Genomic DNA, 22233 nt, shown 5'->3' with positions numbered 1-22233 from the left:
ATTACGCATGTGTGAGCTAGAATTAGTTAAAATCTCCACGTGTGCGAATGTGTGAGGAATTTCATTTTCCACACAATTTTTTAAAGAAAATAGAATCCATATTTTAGTTAAAAATTTTTCCTAATATTTCTATCAAATAATTTTTTCCTTGATCCAAACAAAACTAAGAAAATATTGTGTATTCTCATTTTCCTTTCCTTTGTATTTTTCGGGTTCCAAAGGAACTCTAAATGGTTCTTTATTACTTAACAATTAATAGATTTTTATGCAAGTTAACATCATTAGCTATTGCATTTTACGACTACAAAGTAATATACTTGGAATAGAAATATTTAACATTTTAGAAAAGAATTGCTGAATTGTTTATTATTCAGGTCCATTTTCTTCTATAATTACTACTCCAAAAAATAAATTTGTCACCGCAAAAACACTTGTCCTGACACAATTATAATTGATAATGATAATTTGTAGATGATAATGATAAAATTCTAAATCTCTCGATTATAATTGATTTTTTTTTTTTACAAATAATCAGCAAAATAAAACTAGAGAAATTTTATCGTGACTATTTATTAAAAAATTATTAAAAAAATAACTATAAAAAATTAAAACTGTAAATAAGGCCGTATATTGAATAGATCATTTTTTTAATATGGTAAAAGATTGACCCCCTTATCTCTCATTTTTTTTTTCATTTCAAATATTTGTCACTATTAGAAAAAACTAAATTTCATGCCGTGAGTCGTATTTTTCCACAATTTAAAAAAGGGTAATTTAGCAAAATAGCCAATTCAAACCTTAGAAATTGCTAAATAGCCAAGGTTTTGTAAATATTAAGTAAATAACCAGTTGTATTTAATTACATGTCCAATTTTACGAAAATGCCCATATTGTTTCCTGCCCAATCGTCATTACTGCTTAATATATATAAAAAAATATAATAAAAAAAATCCGGATTTCCGAGAATCGGGGTCATTAAACACATTTATTTGAAAACCGCTCACATTGCCTATCTCTCTCCCAAAATTTTTCCAAAACCGCTACTCTCTTCCCCAACGAAAATCTTTTCATCTTCCCGATGAGGGATTTCGGCTGCTAAATCTAAATCTGGTATGCATGTGTAGAGGTTCTTGCTATTTTAACTCGTATTTACTATTTTTCGTCAAAGATTTAAGCAAAAATAAAACAGAAAACATGATTTTTTGGATCTGTTATTGAATAACATGAATTTTTTCTTGTTCTTCTTCCTTTGGGATAAATGGTCGGTGGTTAATGTTCGTGTATTGTTTATTCGTAATCCTAGTTTTTTTTGCCTTAAACCCTAGACATTTGCATACGAGATTTGGTGGTTCGGGTTTTAAATGGCTAGATGTGTAAATCTTGTTGTGTATGGTTATACTGCATATACATACAGGTACGCATATATAGATTATTATTTACTTTATTTTGAAAGAGATTTACCCAAAAAAAAAAAATATGGGTTTGCTTGATTCGATTATTGAATACCCACAAATAATCATTGAAGTTTTAGATATTAGGGTTATTTTAATTTTTGATGGTGGTTGTGTAAATCGGACCCATTTTTCAAGTTTTATCATTTTATGAAGCAACCATTTTTGTACGTTGACTACATTATATTTACATTAGATTTACAATGTTATTTACAGCTATTTACTTGATTCTAGCAAAGAGTATGGAAAAGAGTTGTTTACAATTATTTACACAATCTTCATTTTCTTGTGTACACAGAATGATAATATGGCGAGGAAAGTCGGTAGAGAAAACGCCGATCAAAATTACGGGACACCTAAGTAGATGTAGAGACATATTAATTAATAAATTTTGTGCCCCTACGATTTATAGTTTTGTATAGTCGTGATGCTGTATTTAATGTGACATTGTATTTACACAGTTTTTACTGCAAATTTATATATTTTTAACTATAATTTACGCTTATTTACTTCAAAATGATATAAATTTTGTGTTATGTGCAAAGTATTTACTGAAAGTTGTATATATTAACACTCATTTACAGTTATTTACTTTATAATTACAAAAATTTTGGAAAAGTACCAATTTTACATAATTCAAATTGTGACTTACGAAAAAGATTTGAATAGCTTATATGTCTAGTACACGTAATATCCTAATATTTGATAAGATATTCTATACAATTAAAGACTAAATACACGTAATTTCATAACTAAATACTAATTAATAGGGAATTATTCTTTAGATTGACCGAATAATTCAAATTTAAAACTAAACTGCCTAAAATAAAAAGATTTGAATGTCTTAATTGCTTAAAACACGTAATATATCAATATTCAATCCAATTTTAAGTATCATTAAATACTAAATGGCTTGAATCTCATAACTAAATACGATAAATAGGGAAATATTCTTTAGATTGACCGGATATTCCAAAATTAAAACTAATTTTCGTAAAATATTATCATCGTTTACTGTTAAAAAATTAAATTCAAAATCCAACAGAATTTTCGACAAATAAAATCATCCGCTATTGACGTTCAAAAAGCTTCACTGCAACATAACAGCGATAATAAATATACGTAAATACACAAGTAATTTTATGTAAACCGGTGCGAGAATAGACCAAAATTAAAAAAAAATGAGAAAAATACACCACCTGAATTAAAAAGTAAAGAAATAATTAGAACAATAAAAAAAAGGAATAAAGAAAAAATATATAAGGAAACCATTCAACAAATAGTCAGCCACGTTTAAATAGTTGCTACAAATAAGGAACTTTTTGAAATTCCCTCATATAAAACTTCCGAAAATACAAAAAAATTCAAAATTAAAAAATTTCAAAATTTAAAATTTTAAAAGGACAAGGTTCGGAATAGAAAAAACATGTAATTGGGCTACGTCATCCGAGTGGTTATTTACTTAATATTTACAAAACCTTAGCTATTTAACAATTTCTAAGGTTTGAGTTGGCTATTTTGCTAATTTTTTGTTTAAAAAATATTAATAGGCTTCTTTTATGTTACTTTACCAAATCATTAATGGCCCCCTTATCTCTCTTTTATGTTAGTTACCAAATCATTCATTCTCCGTCCTATAAATACACCTCATATCCCCAATTTGTCGGGTCTCTATCTCTTGACCTTACATTTTCTAGGGTTAGGGTTTCGCTCTCTCTCTAAAACGAACTAGCCAAACCTCGCCTCTCTCTATATCTCTCATCAACATCACCATGATGCAACCAGGAGCTCAGGCAGCCATGGGCCAGCAATACCCTCCGCAGGGCCAACAGCCGTACATGATGGCTCCTCAGTCGCAGCAGGGCGGTCAGGCCATGTGGGCCCCGCAGGGCCAGGCGGCTCCGGCGGCGCAATCTCAGCCATCCGGCGCCGGAGACGAGATCCGAACTCTTTGGATCGGAGACTTGTTGTTCTGGATGGATGAGAGCTATCTCTACAACTGCTTCGCTCCCACTGGCGAGGTATCGCTTCGGATAACCTTGCCCTCTCTTTTTTGTTTTTTTTTTTTTCCTTCTGTTTTATTAACAGATCTGTGATTTATGTTCATCGCTTTGAATGAATTGAAGAAGAAAAAGAATTGCGAAGTCTTTTCTTTCTGATATATGTCCAGGTTTATTTTCTATGTTAGTTTTATGTGTTTTTCTTACTACATGAGTTATAGGCGTTGAAAAATATATTTTTTTTCTTCTGATATATGCCCAGTTAATCTAATTTTGTTTTGAAATCTTTTTTCTAGAAACTCTGGCAAGAGTACTATTGGATTTTTTTTGGGTACTAGGGTGTTTATTGCTACTGATTGTCTGCTCTATTATTCTTGCTTTTGCAGCTTCTTTCTGTGAAGGTCATCCGTAACAAGCAAACGGGTCAGTCAGATGGGTATGGTTTTCTCGAGTTTAGCAACCGTACTGCTGCTGAAAGAGCACTCCAAACTTACAACGGCGCCGGTATGCCAAATGCTGCCCAGAGTTTTAGATTGAACTGGGCTTCTGCGGGAGAGAAACGCTCTGATGATACGCCCGATTACACAATTTTTGTTGGAGATCTCGCTTCTGATGTGACGGACTATATGCTTTTGGAGACTTTCAGGCCCCGCTTCACGTCCATAAAGGGGGCGAAGGTTGTCATAGACAGGGCTACAGGACGTACAAAGGGATATGGGTTTGTTAGATTTGCAGATGAGTCTGAGCAGGTTCGTGCTATGACTGAGATGAATGGCGTTCTATGCTCGACCAGGCCTATGCGAATTGGTCCGGCTTCAAACAAGAACGCAGTTGGTGGTGGTCAGCAATATTCGAAAGGTTTGGTGTCTTTTATTTTTTAAGCATTCAAGTTGTGTTCAGTAGGGCATTTGTGAGGTTTATGGATTAGTTTGGTGATGCTGTTAGCTGTTTCTCAGAACAATACAAACTAACTTCCCCAGAAACATGGAAACCACTAACAATTTAACAACTTGGACTATTCCTATGGCTTATTTCTTGTTTTGCGTGATTACACATCATGGTCTTTATATTTTTTCCGTGTTCTTTTTTATTTTTATTTTTTTATGCGCCTGAAGTATCTTAAACTTTAGCTTTTAGTTCCTTTCGGTTATACCCTTGAAGAGACGGAGATAATTTCCTTTTCATTTATTTCCAGAGTTTCATAAAGAAAATTTGGGCAGGGCAATCTGCTTTTATGATCTTGAAAACTTATAAGAACTCATGTTGTCTCGAAGCAGGGGTGTCGAGAGGCTCTGTCATCTAGGGGCCTGCTACTGATTTCAGCTGAAACGGTATTCCCTTAGTGTGCGTGGCCTCACTTAGGTCAGTCAACATTTATGTAAGCCTTGCCCGTTTTTCGTGTGGCATTTTTCATGCTACACTCTTTATTTAATTCAAGCTCGTTCTTTTATTGAGCGTTCCTCAGAGTTAGTCTTAAATTTCTTCCAGTTCGTTCTTGTTGAGTATTCCATAAAGCTAGTTTTTCTTTCCAGCTCAGTATTATTTTTCTTTCTTTCCAGCTCAGTATTATTTTTCTTTCTTCCCAGCTCAGTATTATTTTTCTCTCTTTCCATAAGGTTAAAAGCCATGGCTGTTATTCTCTGCTTATCTTATAACTCAATTTAGATTCCATTTTAGTGTTTACCGTATTAAGTCTATTAGGATTTAGTTTGACTGCTTTCTTCTAGTACACTTGTAGCGGTGTGTTAGATGTGTTCTACCTTCTGCTCTATGCAGTATGTTAAGTTTTTGAGTTTATTTGTCATGAGATTTTCTGATTCTTTTATTTAGCTTATAAGGTCCACATAGTGGATTGTATGGGTACTTTTGCAATCCAGATACTTTGTGGCTCAGGCAGATGGTGATTGTGCATGTTGTTTATATTCATTTATAATGAATTAGGCTCTTGTTTATTTTGTGGGTGTGGCAGTTTAACTTTGCCGTATTGATTTCTTTGCCTCTTTATATTTGGTGGATGGTTTTGTGACCTTATTCTTTCACTGGGTTATTCATTTGAATGTCAAAAACATCTTGCTGACTCAGGTGCTTAATTATTTGGCTAGCATACCATCTCATTGACTTTCTTTTCCTAGATTTTTTTGGTATCTTTAAGCACGTACGAACTGGGTATGTATGTTATTCTTTAGGACTCAAGGTTTTTGCAGATAGTCTGGGGTGTGATCTGCATTTTCTGCAACTAATAATTAGTTTTTATTATATTATGTGATGGTTCATTTGAAGTAACAACATCAATTATTACTCTTGGCTCTTTTTTTTTTTGTTTTTTTACTATTGCTTACTGTTTTTTTTTATTTCATTTTGAATTTGTCAGCTTCATACCAAAATTCTCAAGGGACTCAGAATGAGAATGATCCGAATAATACAACTGTGGGTACCAAGTATTTTCAAATATTGATTGTATGGTTTTTGAATCTGTAATTTGACAACTTTCGTCTTTACTGTAGATTTTCGTCGGTAACTTGGACACTAACGCGACTGATGACCACCTGAGACAAGTTTTCTCCCAATACGGCGAGCTCGTGCACGTGAAGATCCCAACAGGAAAACGATGCGGGTTTGTCCAATTCGCCGAGAGGTATATTAATTCGTCACTTCTCTGCTCCAGATATCTATATTTCCCGTTTCAAAGCATTCTCAATAAACTGTGGTTCATGATTATGATAAAACAGAAGCAGCGCCGAAGAGGCTCTCCGGGTGTTGAACGGAAGCCCATTGGGAGGGCAAAATATCCGTCTCGCTTGGGGCCGTAGTCCCGCCAACAAACAGGTTTTAATTTTGTCCAAAGAATTACATGATGAAGCCCACGCATATATATATACATATATAACCTAACATTTGCCAATGGATAATATGAATGAGCAGCAAGATTCAAACCAGTGGAACGGTGGTGGAAGCAGCGGGTATTACGGGTATGGGTCGGGGCAAGAAGGAGGGTATGGATATCCACAGGACCCGAACATGTACTACGGAGGAGCAACCGGATACCCGGGCGCTGCTTACGGTGGGGCCTACCAGCAGCCACAGCAACACCACCACCAGCAAGTCGGATACAGCTAAAACCCCCTTTTTTAACGTTTCACTGATTCCAGACTTGTGCTTTGCTTGTATTCCAAGGCTCTACTTTTTAGATACCTATCTCTAAATTATCTAGCTCTGCATCTTTTTCGTTTTCGTTTTTATTATGTAGGCTGTGGTTTTTGGATTTGTTTGAGACTTTAGAATTTTTGAACCTTATGCTTTAAGTCGTTGGTTAATAGATTTGCTCTGCTTATGGTCTTGTCTTCCTTCTATTTCTCTTAAGACGAAAAAAAGTCGTCAATTTTTTTATTTGTAATATCCTGCTCAGTTGGGCTATTCTTTTTTCACTTGAAAGAAAGAGGGGGCTATATGCCCAACGATTTTAAAAAATAAAAAAGGATAGGTGGAAGTAATTTAAACCTATCATGGACGGCTCAATAAATGAAGAATTATTTTGAGAGACAAATCGATCGCCTCATTATATCAATTTTCTCCACATCTACAGCCTAATAAATATACATCATGGCTGAACAAATCAATCCTCAAACCGTCCAACTAAATTCTTCAACAATAGCAGGGATAAAAAATTGATGCAAGTATATAAAACATTGATAAGATTAGATAAAATATATATATGTAAAATTTGTATAGATATGTATTGAGATTAAATAAATTAACGAATTGTAGGTATTTGATATTAGATTGATGTAAAATAAGTTACGTATGGAAGATTATAAAATATAGTTGATATAAATCTCAAACTTAAAAATATATATATATATATATATATATATATATATTTCTGTTCGGTTTTTCATTGGCATGTCAATTTTCAATAGAAAACGACATTTGAAAAACGGCATATCAGTTGCCATTTTCTACATTTTTTCCGTTCGATTTTTATCGGCGTGTCAATTTTCCATGAATCAAGATGCTCGAAACGGCGTCAAAAACGGCATTTCGAACTTTGATTAAACATAACTATGAATCAAGGTGTTTTATTTATTTTTGTTACTCTAAACATCTAGCATGACCATCGCGATCTTACATTTTTAATTTCCCCAATGACCGTCGCTAAAATTTAGAAGTTAGAACCATCGACAATGTTCATTTCAACCTTGACATGTCAGTCTGATCTGATGGCGCCAGATTTACTGTTCATGAACTGTAATTGCCATACGCATCTCAAAACTCATGCTCCGGGACATAATTTACTAGTCCTAATTCTTTGATAAATTAGAAAACTAGGAACTCTCGCATTCTGATAATATAAATCATATTGCTTGAGATCAAGGGTTTTTATCTAACTTGAGAGTAAGATCCATCAGATTTTGGATTCATAAAGAGGCTTCTCAAGTTCTTTTAAGCCAATTGGATTCTGATGGCTCAAAGGTCAGCGATAAATTCCCAAGAAAAAGCAAAATGCTACACTAGATAAACAAACTCAACCACTATGATATAAAGACACGATTTTTCTGGGTAAAAGAGACGCAACACAAGGCAAGTGTGTGTTACTCTGGTTTCTTCGAGTTTAGACAATTATCCGCAGCCCGGCCAAACAGTTCTCGTACCTGTTTTAGCTCATACTCTGCCACCGAAACCAGAAATTAAGTTGGTAAATTAAACTTCAATAATCTTGATAGTGTGTACATTGAATCTATCCATATTGTTAGAAAGTACCTGCAGCTTCCAGTTGCCTCTGAAGCTCCTCACCCACAGCATCATTCTCGGCCTGCTTTCACAAGTCATCAAAACCGCATATACATATACATATATAGATAGACAGAAATACATAATGAGGAAGAGTACCTGCAATTGAGCGATGCGTTTGAGCTGCGCTTCTTCTCCGCCGTCGGAGAGAGGGAGCGCGGCGACGAGGGCGTCGAATTGCTTGGCGGCCTTGACGAGCGAGGATGACATCAGCTTCGGGTCGTCGGCGAACTTGGCGGCGTCTTCGGCGGAAGGGACCGCCGGCGGCTCGGGGTAGTTCGGGGACAGCCTCACCGGAGGAGCGTCCCTCTGGAGGCTTCCGAAGGTGTTGAACGCCAGAGCCGCGATCGTGTTCGCTTGCTCTTGTAGCTGCGATATTATGTCCATTTGGGTTTGAGTTGAGTTTTCCTGAGAGAGATCGATCGAACAAGTAAAAATCAGATGATTCCTCTCGATTCTAGGTTGGAAGAAGGATTCTCCGAAGCGTGACGAAATACCCGACTTCTAACTCGGAGGGTATATAAGTAATTTTGCTTCCGAGATTACGAAAAAGAAGATGACGGAGCAAGTAATCGTTGACGGAGCCCAATCTCTGGCGGACCTTCTCGCCGGACCTCCGATCTGCCGCCGAAGATACAAGCCTCTCCCTAACTTTCTCGCTCACCGATCATCGCCGCACTCGAGCGCCGATTTCAGATCGCGTCTATAGTTCTGAGAGTCACGGGGTTTTTTCTTCAGAATTCTAGGTTTAGAGTTTTGACCATTTGGGTATTTTTCTTCTGTGCGTGATTTGGATTTTTTTTTTTAATTTTCAAATTTTATTTATTTATTCTCTCCCATTTTTACTAACACGGGAAATAATTGGGATATTTCATTTTGCAGACTCCAACGTTGTAAAAATATTAAAGTTAGACCCACTTATTCAAAAATATCTGAAATTAGATTTTTGACACAAATTCGGAGAAAAATACCATTTCTCTCAATATAGCCCTTATTTCATTCATTCTCTTCTTAAATCTCTCATTCTCTCTCATTTTCTCACCATTTCGTATCTCCAATTTGTTGAATTCACAAATTAATCATAAATTTTATAAAATAGACCACATAAATATATACCAATTATCTGTTCATCACATTTCTTGCACCATAAAAAATCAATTCACATGAATCTAAGAAATTGGCGTGATAAATAAATCTTTACACTTTCATCAAATTGATTGTAGCATTAAAAGAAATATAAACTCACATGTCCATCACGAGTCTCGCTCATAAGATTTTTGTTATCATTTCTCGACAATCTTTTCTTGTATGTCTCCCCAACATCATCTTATTCTTCATGATCACTACTAGTTTCATTGTCTTCATTATCACCGTTAAAATTCTTTTCATCCTCGGTGACCTCTTTCCATACCTATAATCCACCCCATAGTCATCACTACCGTTGTCGCTGAAAATCGAACAACGTCAAACATTTCGACTAGTTCGACCCAAGGCCGGACCAAGTGGCTGCACTCGAACCGGGTTTATAGAAATTCGAAAGTCACGAGTTCTCTCCCTTTGGTCAAGAACATTCTTCGATTGTCGCGGAGACCTGAGAGTAAGAAGAAGAAGAAAATAAGCTTAGAGGGGCGCAGAGGCGGTGCCTATAGCGTGCGTTCCGGCGCTCAACATTAGTTTGATTGTTATGAGTGAAGTGGAGGAGCCGTTATTTGTAGAGAATATTTGAGAGCATCGACCTCAATCAGAGTGAAAGCAAGTAAGGATGGTCCTCGGTAGTGTTTCGTGACTCTGGAATCGAGAGATTGTGTTGAGAGAGAATTGTGTGCATTTTTCCCTATGATGATATGGGTATTTATAGTGGTTGGAGGGATGAAAAAAGCCCTAAAAGTCGAATTGGGCTAAGGCAAAGTGTGCATGAAAATACAAGCGCCCCCCGGTTTTCACACTGGCGCATGTGGCGAGTCGAGGGCGATTTTGACTTTTTCTCTATTTTTCTCGTTTTTCTTCGTGGACTCGCCCTGGATGGACTTTTTAACCTTTGTGGGCTTGGATTGAGCTTCTTTGTGGGCATCATTTAGGCCTCGTTTGGGCTTTGATATGGAATTCCTTGCAAGTCACAAAATTTATAATTTTGATAGTGACCGACAACATTAGCCTCCTAATTTCGTTGCTTGGAAGACTCCAAGCAGCAATCTTTCAGAATATTCTCGGTTGTTTGAGGGAATTTGGCTCTCTCGAGTATTTGTCTTTTATTGAGCGTCGCATTACGTCTCGTAGTGGTGGACGATTTTGCGGCACCTTATGGGCGTCTTCAACATATCGCTTGGATGTCTTTGTTGCACCGCCTTGCTTTCTCAGTAAGCCATGTTTCGGCTCGTTCAACAGTTGTTGCTTTGATTATGTCTTAGAGGACAGTCTTTATTGCGCCTCGTGAGGCATCTTTGATGTATCTCCAGAGATGCCATTAGCGCCCCTTGAGGGCGGCTTTGGTCCGTCATGCGAGGTGTCTTTGGTGCGCCTCGTGGGGCGTCTTTGATACGCCTAGGTGGGGAGTCTTAGGTGCACCTCGTGGGGAGATCGTGGGGAGACTTTGGTGCGCCTAGGTGAGGCGTCTTAGGTGCGCCACTTGGGGTGTTTTAGGTGCGCCTAGGTGAGGCGTTTTAGGTGTGCCACTTGGGGAGTCTTAGGTGCGCCACTCAGAGCGTCTTAGGTGCGTCACTCGGGGCATCTTTTGTCATTGCGAGGCAGAGTAGCGTGAAGCGTACAAGCTTCAGAACATGATCGCTTTGGCACTTGGACCAAAAAGCGCAATCGCTTAGTCACTTTGGGACAAGAAGCGTCATCACAGATAGACTAGCGCAAGGCCTACAAGCTAATTCACATGATCGCTTAGGCATATAGGCCAAGAAGAGTGATCGCTTAGTCATCTTGGGACAAGAATCATCATTGCGAGATAGAGTAGCACAAGGCGTACAAGCTTACGCACGGGATTGCTAGGGCCAAGAAGCACAATCGCTTAGTCACTTTGGGACAAGAAGCACAATCGCGGGATAGAGTAGCGCAAGGCGTACAAACTACTGCACGACATCGCCTAGGTACTTGGGCTAAGAAGTGCAATTGCTTAGTTGCCCTGGGACAAGAAGCGTCATCGCGAGATAGAGTAGCGCATGGCGTACAAGCTACCACACGGGATCGCCTAGGCATTTGGTCCAAGAAGCGCAATTGCTTAGCTGCTCTGGGACAAGAAGCGTCATCGCGGGATAGAGTAGCACATGGAGTATAAGCTACCGCACGAGATTGACTAGGCATTTGGTATAAGAAGCACAATTGCTTAGTCGTTCTGGGATAAGAGGCGTCATCACAGGATAGAGTAGCGCAAGTCGTACAAGCTACCGCACGGGATCGCATAAGCACTTAGGCCAAGAAGCGCAATCACTTAGTCGCTCTAGTACATGAAGCGTCATCGCGGGGAAAAGTAGCGCAAGGCTTACAAGCCTCCATATGGGATCTCTTAGGCACTTGGTCCAAGTAGCGTCGTCGTGAGATAGAGTAGCATAAGGCGTACAAACTACCCAACGAAATTATTTCAAGCCATATGCTTAGCGGCCAGAAGTTTGCGCAATCGCGAAACTTAGCCGCTAGCTGAGGCTTTTGTCCCATAAGTGGGCGAGAGCTGTTATCAAGCTTTGATTTTTCTCTTCGCGAGTCGCGATTGTCATAGCCTTCTCCTTCCCTATGACGTTTGTCGTGAAATTTTATAACTTTAAATGAAGTCCTCTAGGGACATGTATTTTTTTGCACGAGTCGAGAGTTCGACCATTGTTTGCATGTGTTGCAAAGAGGCCTACTTTGACTCGTGGGGCACATTGCCCTCTTTCGTTTGATGCCCGATCAATGGGGGTTGTAAGGTGTAGACCAACGTTGTTTCAGCCGGCAAGTTATTAAAAAAAAATTTGAATCTCCCGTCATTTTATTGTATTTTATGTATTTCAGTTAAATCATAATTTTAATTTAAGCTTTAATTGAATATACAAGACATCAAAACTTTGTTTGATAGGAAGGAAGGAAATATGAGTGGATAGATTAAATAAGATAAAAAAGAAATGAAAAAAATTGGTAGATTATAGTTTTTCAAATGTTGATTGGTATAATAAAAAAAAATTATTATCCATCGGTTTGTTTGATATAAATATTAAAGAAAGAGAATGATTAAATTTATATATAAAAATTACTTTTAGACCTTACGTGTTAAAGCTGAATTTAGAGAAATTTAACTAAGTGCATTTATAAAAAGTTGATTTTAACTCTATACACTCTTCTCATTTTAGTGTTCTTTTTCATTTATTTTTTCAGCCCAAAACATCAAAATTACTTATATACCCATCATTTTCTCACCTTATTTTTTTTTAATTAAAAAAAATAGAAAACTTGAAATATGAGAACCCATTCTTCTTTCTCATCATTCCCGCGTCTGTCAAACCCCCAAGAGACCTAGCAGCAGCCAGCAGAGAATCCGACCTAGCACAACAAAGAACCGGGAGAGAAAAAAACTTTCGGCCAAGAGAGAGAGAAAGAGAGGCGTGGGCTGAGTGAGAGGCAGAGCGAGAGTGAGCAGAGAGAGAGAGAGAGAGAGACACCGGCGACACGGAGGACGAGGGCGGCGAGGTACAGTCACTCAAAATTTTTAAATATTTGTTCGATTGTCCTTCTGACTCTTTGCATTCGGCTTTTGAGTAATCTCGTTTCCATTAAGAGGTCGCAGATTATCAGTACCCTTTTGTCACTACTACTTGTTTCTCTTTTGATTTTGTGATGGGAATAGAAAAGGGGAAAATATGATTTAAGCACAGTAACATCGAAAAATCTATTGCATTGCTTCAAACATTAAGTTACATTAGGCTCTAAACTCGTTTAGATGAGGAGTTTGCTTTTAAGTCGTTTAGTATCGGCACCAAGATCTTCGCTGAACACCACTTTTTATATGAATCCTTCTAAGTTTAGCATGTTTGTTTTCAATTTTGCTGTGGGATTGGTGAATCTCAAAGGAGGACTCTGATTGTGATGGTCTGAAACGAACAACTTATATATTTTGGATAACTGTACTATTGATGGTTCTCTATCAGGTTTGTTCATACTTCTTGGTATGCAAACTTCATACAATTGTTTTTATTAGTGTCAGTTTTTTTTATCATTGAGCCGACTTGATCAAACTTATCCCATATAAAAAAATAACCTAAGTTTTATTTAGTATTTTAATAAAATAAAATTGAAGACTAAAAGTTTTACACTATGATTATAAGATGTTATAGGGAGGAGTTATAGTCTATTGAACCATTATAGATAGCCCACATACAACTTCCTTGAGTTGTTATGAGTCAGCAACTTTCGGATTTAGGGAGTTAAATCAAATAAACTAAAAGAACAAAATATAAGCTAAGAATAAACATGTCGACTGATAACTAAAAAAAAACCCGTTGAAATCTGAGAAAATAAAAATGGAATGAGTCGAATAAGCCATAAATTTCCCATATTCATCACAAAATCGTTCAACTCAATTGAAAGTTAGAGGTTGAAAAATAAATGGGAAATAGGCTGATTTGATTCTTGATTTTCTCTCACTCTTTCTTTGCATGCCCAATTGATGATGAAGAATTTTGAATGAAGTCACCGGTGAGTTTTAAGTGGTTGTGTATTGATTTTATATTTAGGTACCCAATGAGTTCGAGTTTTCGCCAATCCATTATAGAAGCGGAAAAACAACAAGAAGAAAATGAAGATAATCACGAAGAGTCTACGGACGAAGAGAGTGTGGAGTACACGTACGAAGAAGATAACAGAAATGATGATGGTTCGAATGCATCAGAGGAAGAAGAACATGAAAGTGACGACGATGAAGAGTCGTCAAATGATCGGATCATTCAGGTAAAAACACTTAATTTATTGCAATAAAATGCTACTCTACTGCTCAGTAGAGTAGATTCTGCTCCAGTCTACAGCTCAGTAGAGTACTCTACTGAACTGTAGAGTAAACAATATTAATAGAATTATAGTTTTTATTCTATCTGACTAAAGCAAAATTAAGAAAAATAATAATTATAACTTGTTTACTACTGTTCTTACGTTTTTTCAGATCAAAGATTTAGAACCATTGAAGCCAGTTCTTAAAGAGGACGATTATTTCCCGATGAAGATCACCATAAGAAGTAATTTTGAAGAGTATTGCAAACTTATCAAGAAAGGTTTGATCAGGAATGAGTTTGAGATTCTCAAGAAGACGCAATTCGGCCATCTTCTCACTTTTCCTAAACAATACCAACACTCGAGTCAAATGATGTGGTACTTTGTTCTTCGTCAGATTCAGACAAAGAAGAAAAAGGAAATGTGGATGATGGTTAAATCAACACCAATGAGATTTTCAATGGAAGACTATCAAATGATTACGGGGCTCAACTTCACTCATGTTTCAGATAGAGAGAAAATCAAAGATGAAGCATCTCATAATGTACGCCTCGCGACCGAGTTTTTTGGTAGGAAAAAAATCAACATTGATAATTTGGTGTGTGAACTCGAGAAAACCCGCGAGAACCAAGAAAATTAACTACGACAAGGTTAAGACCGCTCTTCTTTTATTTTTGACTGGTGTCTTATTCGGGTATGAGAAAAAGACTCTGATTGAAGATTGGATCGTTGGGCTAGTTGATGATATTGAAGTGTTCGATCGATTCAATTGGGGTGTTGAATCGTACAAGTGCACATTGGCGGCTCTTAGGAAGGACGTAAAGGCAAAACTAGAAGAACACTCAAAAAATAAGGAGAAGACATATACGTTTTTAGGATTCGTGCATGCTTTTCAGGTATGATTTTCATGTTCTATCAATATTAATAGTGGTCTAATGGCCAGTAGAGCCGCATTTAATTGATCTAGTTACCAGTAGATCAGCTCTAATGGCCACAATTAGTTGATCTACTGACCAGTAGAGCTGATCTACTGGTCAGTAGATCAATTAATCATGGCTCTACTGACCATTAGAGATGATCTACTGGTCAGTAGAGTAATATGAATTATTTTGAATGTTGTATTGAAATACACTCTTTTTTTTGTAGATATGGATATACGAGATGGTACCTGCAATAGCAAAAGAATACGCTGAAATGATTAGTGAAAGTACGTATCCACGCATTTTACGATGGAAAACTAAGATGTGGAATAAACGAAACTCTCCTAAGTTGAGCGATATTTCCAACACTATTGCAAAAGAAGAGGTAAGTTCATATAATAATGTTCATATAATATGATTAATTAAAAATATTTTAAACCGTAAAATATTTATGATTTTTATCTTATGTACAATGTAGATCATACAAGGTTTGTTGCTTCCAACGAGAAAAGAGAAGAAGATATTACGTAGATCCACTAAATTGTTGGACGAAGATAACGAAGTTCTTGATTCTTTGGTGCTAAAATTCCGCTCGGGTGCATTAGTACAAAGAAATATGAACGATGTGCCTCCCATTCACATTGTTACTCCTCCACTTGATGTGCCTCCCGTGCCACCACCAATACCGCAAACGAGTACGTCTCCGCCACCTCTTCATATGAACGATGGTATGTCTCCGCCGATCGTAACATCTACTCCTTTTCATGTGAACGATGTCTCGGGTGTGCTCTTTAGTCAATTAAAAAGTTATTTTGACGAAAAGTTTAGTGACTTAAAGAGTCATTTTGATGAAAGCTTAAGTCAATTGAAAAGCACACTTATTCACGAGATTCGATCCACGGAGTCTCGTAGTTGCGAATTTCAAGACCGTGACCGCAACTTCACAAGAAATGAAACATTTGGGGATGATTATCATGATCATGAAGATCGCGGAGAGTATTACTTGACACCACCACGAGTTGTCGAGGAAGAGGAAACAAATACTCACGACGTCGGTGGGCGGCCATTTAGAAACAAAAAGCGCTCCTTGTATGTGCGAACTCCATATACGAGAAATATGAAGTTTCGTCGAAATCATGGCCTCGAGTTTGCTCCTTTACGTGAGGTATCGCATAGCAAGAATGCTTTGTTCGAGGAATTCATGAAAAAGTCGTATAGTGGAATTCCGATTGAGTGCGGTATAACGAGTCATAACAAAGAATTCTTCGAAGGCATCATTAAGGACGGTGCATGGTTTTCGAGCGAGATATGTATTTAGATTTTTTAATTTTTTTTTGTATTTAGATATCTATTGACCACAATTAGTTGATCTACTGACCAGTAGAGCTGATCTACTGGTCAGTAGATCAATTAATCATGGCTCTACTGACCATTAGAGCTGATCTACTGGTCAGTAGAGTAATATGAATTATTTTGAATGTTGTATTAAAATACACTTTTTTTTTGTATTTAGATATCTATTTTAGTTGATAATTCATAACTTTTTCTCTCTCTTTATTATGAAGCAAATCGATGAAGCAATGTACGGTATACGGAAGCGGCAAAATAAGTTCAATGAGATCTTTGATCAAGATGTTGTATTTTTGGACGTCAATTTTACACAACTACTCATATTTGCCATGACGGACAAAGGTCAAGATGTGAATTACAAATGTGATGAAGGTTTGCAATCTTATTGGGCAGGTCAAACACCTAAATTAGGTAAATCTTGGAAACACATGAAAGCATTATACACCATTCATCTTGTGAATGGTAATCATTGGGTAGGGGTTAAAGTAGATTTACAAATATGTGAGATATTTGTTTTTGATTGCAACATGAAATTGTGTGATGAATTTGATGTTCGAGCTTATATGGAACCGCTTTGCACAATGATGCCAATCATGCTTAAGCAAAGTGGTATGTTTGATGAGCTTGGCGAAAAATTAAGAAGTCCATGGCCGTGTAAGCGGGTGAAAGATTTGCCACAAAATAAGAAGTAAGTGTGTAGATGCTATTTACAATGTCTATTTGTTAGGTAATCAACTTTGTGTTATTTTTTTAACTTTTGTTTTTTTTGGTAAACAGGGGAACGGATTGTGGAATATATGCAATCAAATATATCGAGTTTGATTCCGCCGGAGTAGGCTTTGAAGATATAAACGATGTTAACGTTCCACTCTTTAAGAAGAAGATGGCCGTTGATATTTTTGAAGGCAATTGGGAACCTTGACTTATATTCAATATATGTACTAGTTAAGTATATTATGTGTCTTGATACTTATTGTTTTTAGAAATTAATATGATGAACAAGTCCTTGAGAACGTTTTTATAGAAATCCAAGGTTCTACCGAGCGGTAGAGTTACTCTACTGGTCAGTAGTTTTAGTGGTTCTACTGAGCATTAGAGCTACTCTACTGGTTAGTAGATCAATATTACTAGTGGTTCTACCGAGCATTAGAGCTACTCTACTAGTCAGTAGATCAATATTACTAGTCACTCTACCGAGCATTAGAGCTACTCTACTGGTCAGTAGATCAATATTACTAGTCTCTCTACCGCGCATTAGAGTTATTCTACTGGTCTGTAGATCAATATTACTAGTCACTCTACCGAGCATTAGAGTTACTCTACTGGTCAGTAGATCAATTAATTATAATAAGATTCATCTATAACATTAGTGACAAATTTGATTAAATTATGTGTCCTATGATATATTTGAGTAAAATTAGTGAACAATTAATTAGAATTAGATTCATCTATAACATTAGTGACAAATTTATTAATATTAGATAGTTTCATGTATATAACAAAGTAATATGAATAATTTAAAATTAATGAGCTTCATCTATAATATGTGTCCTATGATATATTTGATTAAAATTAGTGAACAATTAATTAGAATTAGATTAATCTATAACATTAGTGACAAATTTATTAATATTAGATAGTTTCATGTATAATAACAAAGTAATATGAATAATTTAAAATTAATGAGCTTCATCTATAATATGTGTCCTGTGATATATTTGATTAAAATTAGTGAACAATTAATTAGAATTAGATTAATCTATAACATTAGTGACAAATTTATTAATATTAGATAGTTTCATGTATAATAACAAAGTAATATGAATAATTTAAAATTAATGAGCTTCATCTATAATATGTGTCCTATGATATATTTGATTAAAATTAGTGAACAATTAATTAGAATTAGATTCATCTATAACATTAGTGACAAATTTATTAATATTAGATAGTTTCATGTATAATAACAAAGTAATATGAATAATTTAAAATTAATGAGCTTCATCTATAATATGTGTCCTATGATATATTTGATTAAAATTAGTGAACAATTAATTAGAATTAGATTCATCTATAACATTAGTGACAAATTTATTAATATTAGATAGTTTCATGTATAATAACAAAGTAATATGAATAATTTAAAATTAATGAGCTTCATCTATAATATATGTCCTATGATATATTTGATTAAAATTAGTGAACAATTAATTAGAATTAGATTCATCTATAACATTAGTGACAAATTTATTAATATTAGATAGTTTCATGTATAATATTTTTAAGTTTTAAATGACTCTACTGACCAGTAGAGCTACTCTACTGGTCAGTAGATCACAATTACTAGTGACTCTACTGACCATTAGAGCTACTCTACTGGTCAGTAGATCAATATTACTTGTGGTTCTACCGAGCATTAGAGCTACTTTACTGATCAGTAGATCAATATAACTAGTGGTTCTACCGAGCATTAGAGCTACTCTACTGATTAGTAGATCAATATTACTAGTGGTTCTACCGAGCATTAGAGCTACTCTACTGGTCAGTAGATCAATATAACTAGTGGTTCTACCGAGCATTAGAGCTACTCTACTGATCAGTAGATCAATATTACTAGTGATTCTACTGAGCATTAGAGCTGCTCTACTGATTAGTAGATCAATATTAATATCACTACAATTTAAGAAAATGAAAGCAATAATGCATGGTAACAAACATCCATGGACATCGATAAATAAGTCAATTCAAAAAATACATATCAGCATCTTTTTTATTTTATTTTATCAGTTCTTTCGTTTTTTTGATGGCGTCGACCTAGCTTCTCCTTCATTCAAAGGGCATCTTGATATGTTATGTCCAAATTGATTGCATTTTGAGCATCTATTCTTCCGCATCTTCTCTCCCACTGAAGGAATTCTCTTTGTCTTATTCCTGCCTTTTCTCTTCTGAACTATTGGAGGTATAACATCAACCAACTCTGCTTCTTTAGGGATATCCCACTCGCATTGTGATGGAACCGGGTATATTTTTTCTGAATACGCAAGCGACCATAAATCCACTGTGTAATACTCAGAGCTGTAATCACGCACATTCTCCAAGGTCTTCAAAGCTGCTAAAGCATGTGCACATGGAAGTCTATCGAGATCGAATACACGACAAGTACAACTTTTTCGACCCAAATCTACAACCGCATCGTACGTCCCACCAATGACCGAGAACTCATACATGTCAATGGGTTTTGCCGTCATTGTTTGGGCCTTAATGAATCTCCTACGAAGAATAGTCTCAACCTCTGGTGTGAAAGTAGTGTTGCACGATGACGCTTCATTTCGATGCTTGTAGAACCAATCCGATGTCAACTCTATAATGGCGTCAAGCATGGAAATTAGTGGGTACTCTCTAGCTTCCTTTAAAGCGTGATTAATCGACTCAGCTCCGCCCGTTGTCATAATATTATACCGATAACCACCAAAATAAGCTCTAGACCAATGACTCACATCCATATTTGTAGTTAAATATGTTGCAAGTTGATTGTACCTGTTTTGAATCTCGCTCCATGACTCGTTGAATCGCGAAACTTGGTATGCTTCAGCCGCCCGTAGAAATAGATCAATGGCATCCGAGCAAAAATAACGTGATTTGAGATTTTGCTTGATATGCCACATACAATATCCATGTCGTGCATTCTTGTAAACTCTTCCCAACGCGTTCTTGATGCTTTGATTTCTGTCAGTAATGAAGACGACATCGTCATCATCTCGTACGATCTCTTGAAGCTTTGTTAAGAACCATATCCATGCATTGTCATTCTCCGAGTCCACAACAGCCCAAGCAATAGGATAACAATGGCGATCACCATCTTGTGCCGTAGCGACCAACAAACAACCTCCAAATTTTGTTTTCAAGTGCGTCCCATCTATCGCAATAACTTTTCTCATGCATTTGTACCCTCTAGCCAACGCTCCGAATGCTAGAAAAAGATATTTGAACCTGTTTTTTAAAATATATAAAATTTAGTGAATATTATGAATAATAAACACATAATGTACTTTAAAATAAGGAGTTGCAAAAGATATGAATGAAAAAATAACCTGGTATATTCGTCCAACTCTAAATGAGTGATTGTGCCGAGATTAACCTTTTTCAACATGTACAAGTAAGATGGGAGCAACTTGTAGCTCTCTTCCGGTGAACCTCGCCTAAGATTATTGGCAAGTTGTTTTCCCCTCCATGCTTTCCAATAGGAAATCTCAACCCCTTGCGAGTTCATCATGCCCATTATGCCCTTCGGTGTTGGTGTTTGCTTAATTTCTTGGAAGTTCTTTTTCACCACCTCTGCGACCATAGCAGCACTTGCTTGACGGTGTTTCTTTTTCCGTTTATCCAAACTACAAGTATGAACATTATGATGTGTTCGAATACTGAAGAAGTTAGTGTTTGCCAACTTAACTGCTCGTAGATGCCAACTACAATGCTCCCGATCAACACAATCAACCACAAACACTTTCTTACATGACTTTACTATCTTCATTCCAAAACAATTTTTAATCGCCGCGTCCAACAACATATTTTTCAATTCATCCTTACTTTTGAAGTGTTGGCCTATTTCAAAGTTTGTACCATCTGTGAAGCTATATGGCTTATTAGATCTTATATCGATTGATTCAACATCGGATTCAACAAGAAATTCCGACTCTCGGAACATTTCTGATGGTGACGTCGGTAGTAAAGTAGACGTGTCTAACTCATGTTGTGGGAGACTTGATCCTCCTACTACTTTGGTGGTTTCATCTTCAATGTCTTCCATTGTAGCTGCAACCACATTATTATTATGTGTTAGTATACAATAAAAATAATAAGAATTAAGATTGTTGAAGGGTCAAATTATTACCTGTTTTCAAAGTGTTGTTATGATTTCCTTATAAATCATTACCATTTGCGTCACCTTCCTCAACTTGAGTTTCATGATTAACTTCAAGTTTCTCTATGAATTCTACACGGAGTGAACTTCTACGGTTCTTTTCATCACGATCCATCAAGAAACCGTATACATCATCGTCATCTTCTATGTAGATAGGATCGTATGCATCCCATGAAGTTGACATAAAACTTAGCTTCAAGTCTAGCTTACTTTTATCCACTTTGAGTTTCACATACAATTTTTCAATTAAGTCGGTTAACTTGATCTCGATATTTATGACGATGATAACAGGCTTATCATTCTTTTCACTAACCCAATGATGCGAGCCATCTTCTTTTTTCCACTTTCCATTGTAATAAACCGTTATCGTAGTCTCCGTCATTATCTACAAAATGATAATTAAAAATTAGAATACTAATGATAAATTTAATATACAATATGAAAATTAAAAAGTAGAACACTAATAATAAATTTACTATATAAATCTACTTTGTTCATGAGATATAACTATGTCACTCTACTGCTCTACTGAGCTAACTCTCGAACTCTAATGCTTAAATCAAACTCTACTGCTCTACTGATCTACATCTGGAACTCTACTGCTTAAATCAAACTCTACTGCTCTACTGATCTACTGCTCTACCTCTGGAACTCTACTGCTCTACTGATCTACTGCTCTACCTCCGGAACTCTACTGCTCTACTGATCTACTGGAAATTACCAGTATCAGTAGAGTTCGACGATCATCTTCAACATTCGAAAATATTTTCCAATCAAAGTTTCATTGAGTTGGATACATATTTTTCTGGTTCAAAACTAACAAAGTTTTCAATCTAACACAACAA

General features: G+C 36.2%; 4 protein-coding genes and 1 long non-coding RNA gene across 6 annotated transcripts; 3 read left to right on the top strand and 2 right to left on the bottom strand.

The window, feature by feature from the left end:
• The first annotated feature begins 3116 nt into the window (after window positions 1-3116).
• On the top strand, window positions 3117-6788 carry LOC149385234 (polyadenylate-binding protein RBP45-like). Its single transcript, XM_089625203.1, has 6 exons — window positions 3117-3472; window positions 3838-4309; window positions 5823-5878; window positions 5956-6086; window positions 6181-6277; window positions 6374-6788. The coding sequence occupies exons 1-6, from the start codon at window positions 3224-3226 to the stop codon at window positions 6566-6568; spliced, it is 1200 nt and encodes a 399-aa protein (XP_089481329.1). The 5' UTR covers window positions 3117-3223; the 3' UTR covers window positions 6569-6788.
• Window positions 6789-7507: 719 nt separating this feature from the next.
• Window positions 7508-9039, bottom strand: MED21 (mediator 21). 2 transcript variants are annotated; one of them, XM_089624949.1, is made up of 4 exons: window positions 8737-9039; window positions 8339-8647; window positions 8210-8261; window positions 7508-8117 (listed from the first exon to the last, which is right to left on the bottom strand). In XM_089624949.1, exons 2-4 carry the CDS (start codon window positions 8624-8626, stop codon window positions 8041-8043), a joined length of 417 nt encoding a protein of 138 aa, XP_089481075.1. In that variant the 5' UTR covers window positions 8627-8647; window positions 8737-9039; the 3' UTR covers window positions 7508-8040. The 2 variants fall into 2 exon arrangements, with proteins under 2 accessions (XP_089481075.1, XP_089481074.1); XM_089624948.1 differs by having other exon boundaries at window positions 8339-9039.
• A 4275-nt stretch (window positions 9040-13314) lies between these two features.
• LOC149385232 (uncharacterized) lies at window positions 13315-14837 on the top strand. The gene is made up of 3 exons (XM_089626283.1): window positions 13315-13362; window positions 13948-14161; window positions 14370-14837. Exons 2-3 carry the CDS (start codon window positions 13955-13957, stop codon window positions 14835-14837), a joined length of 675 nt encoding a protein of 224 aa, XP_089482409.1. The 5' UTR covers window positions 13315-13362; window positions 13948-13954.
• Window positions 14838-14982: 145 nt separating this feature from the next.
• Window positions 14983-15646, top strand: LOC149385231 (uncharacterized). Its single transcript, XR_016301204.1, has 3 exons — window positions 14983-15093; window positions 15344-15502; window positions 15596-15646. It is a non-coding gene; the product is annotated as an uncharacterized LOC149385231 (long non-coding RNA).
• Window positions 15647-19250: 3604 nt separating this feature from the next.
• LOC149385230 (uncharacterized) lies at window positions 19251-19715 on the bottom strand. The gene has a single exon (XM_089626281.1). It carries the CDS (start codon window positions 19713-19715, stop codon window positions 19251-19253), a length of 465 nt encoding a protein of 154 aa, XP_089482407.1.
• Window positions 19716-22233: the final 2518 nt, after the last annotated feature.

This window comes from Urtica dioica, chromosome 9 (assembly GCF_054948205.1).
Source record: "Urtica dioica subsp. dioica isolate 48M chromosome 9, U.dioica_male_clone48M_v1_H2, whole genome shotgun sequence".
Taxonomy (NCBI): Eukaryota; Viridiplantae; Streptophyta; class Magnoliopsida; order Rosales; family Urticaceae; genus Urtica; species Urtica dioica.
This window is presented reverse-complemented; position numbering and strand designations above follow the sequence as displayed.

Bases quoted from the DNA above. Each gene is read 5' to 3' on its own strand.
- LOC149385234 (XM_089625203.1), top strand. From the start codon at position 3,224: ATGATGCAACCAGGAGCTCAGGCAGCCATGGGCCAGCAATACCCTCCG. The intron at 5,879-5,955 runs GTGGGTACCAAG...TCTTTACTGTAG, and splicing joins ATGATCCGAATAATACAACT to ATTTTCGTCGGTAACTTGGA. The intron at 6,278-6,373 runs GTTTTAATTTTG...ATGAATGAGCAG, and splicing joins GTAGTCCCGCCAACAAACAG to CAAGATTCAAACCAGTGGAA.
- MED21 (XM_089624948.1), bottom strand. From the start codon at position 8,626: ATGGACATAATATCGCAGCTACAAGAGCAAGCGAACACGATCGCGGCT. The intron at 8,262-8,338 runs GTACTCTTCCTC...TTGTGAAAGCAG, and splicing joins AACGCATCGCTCAATTGCAG to GCCGAGAATGATGCTGTGGG. The intron at 8,118-8,209 runs GTACTTTCTAAC...TTTCGGTGGCAG, and splicing joins GAGGCAACTGGAAGCTGCAG to AGTATGAGCTAAAACAGGTA.
- LOC149385232 (XM_089626283.1), top strand. From the start codon at position 13,955: ATGAGTTCGAGTTTTCGCCAATCCATTATAGAAGCGGAAAAACAACAA. The intron at 14,162-14,369 runs GTAAAAACACTT...ACGTTTTTTCAG, and splicing joins CAAATGATCGGATCATTCAG to ATCAAAGATTTAGAACCATT.
- LOC149385230 (XM_089626281.1), bottom strand. From the start codon at position 19,715: ATGACGGCAAAACCCATTGACATGTATGAGTTCTCGGTCATTGGTGGG.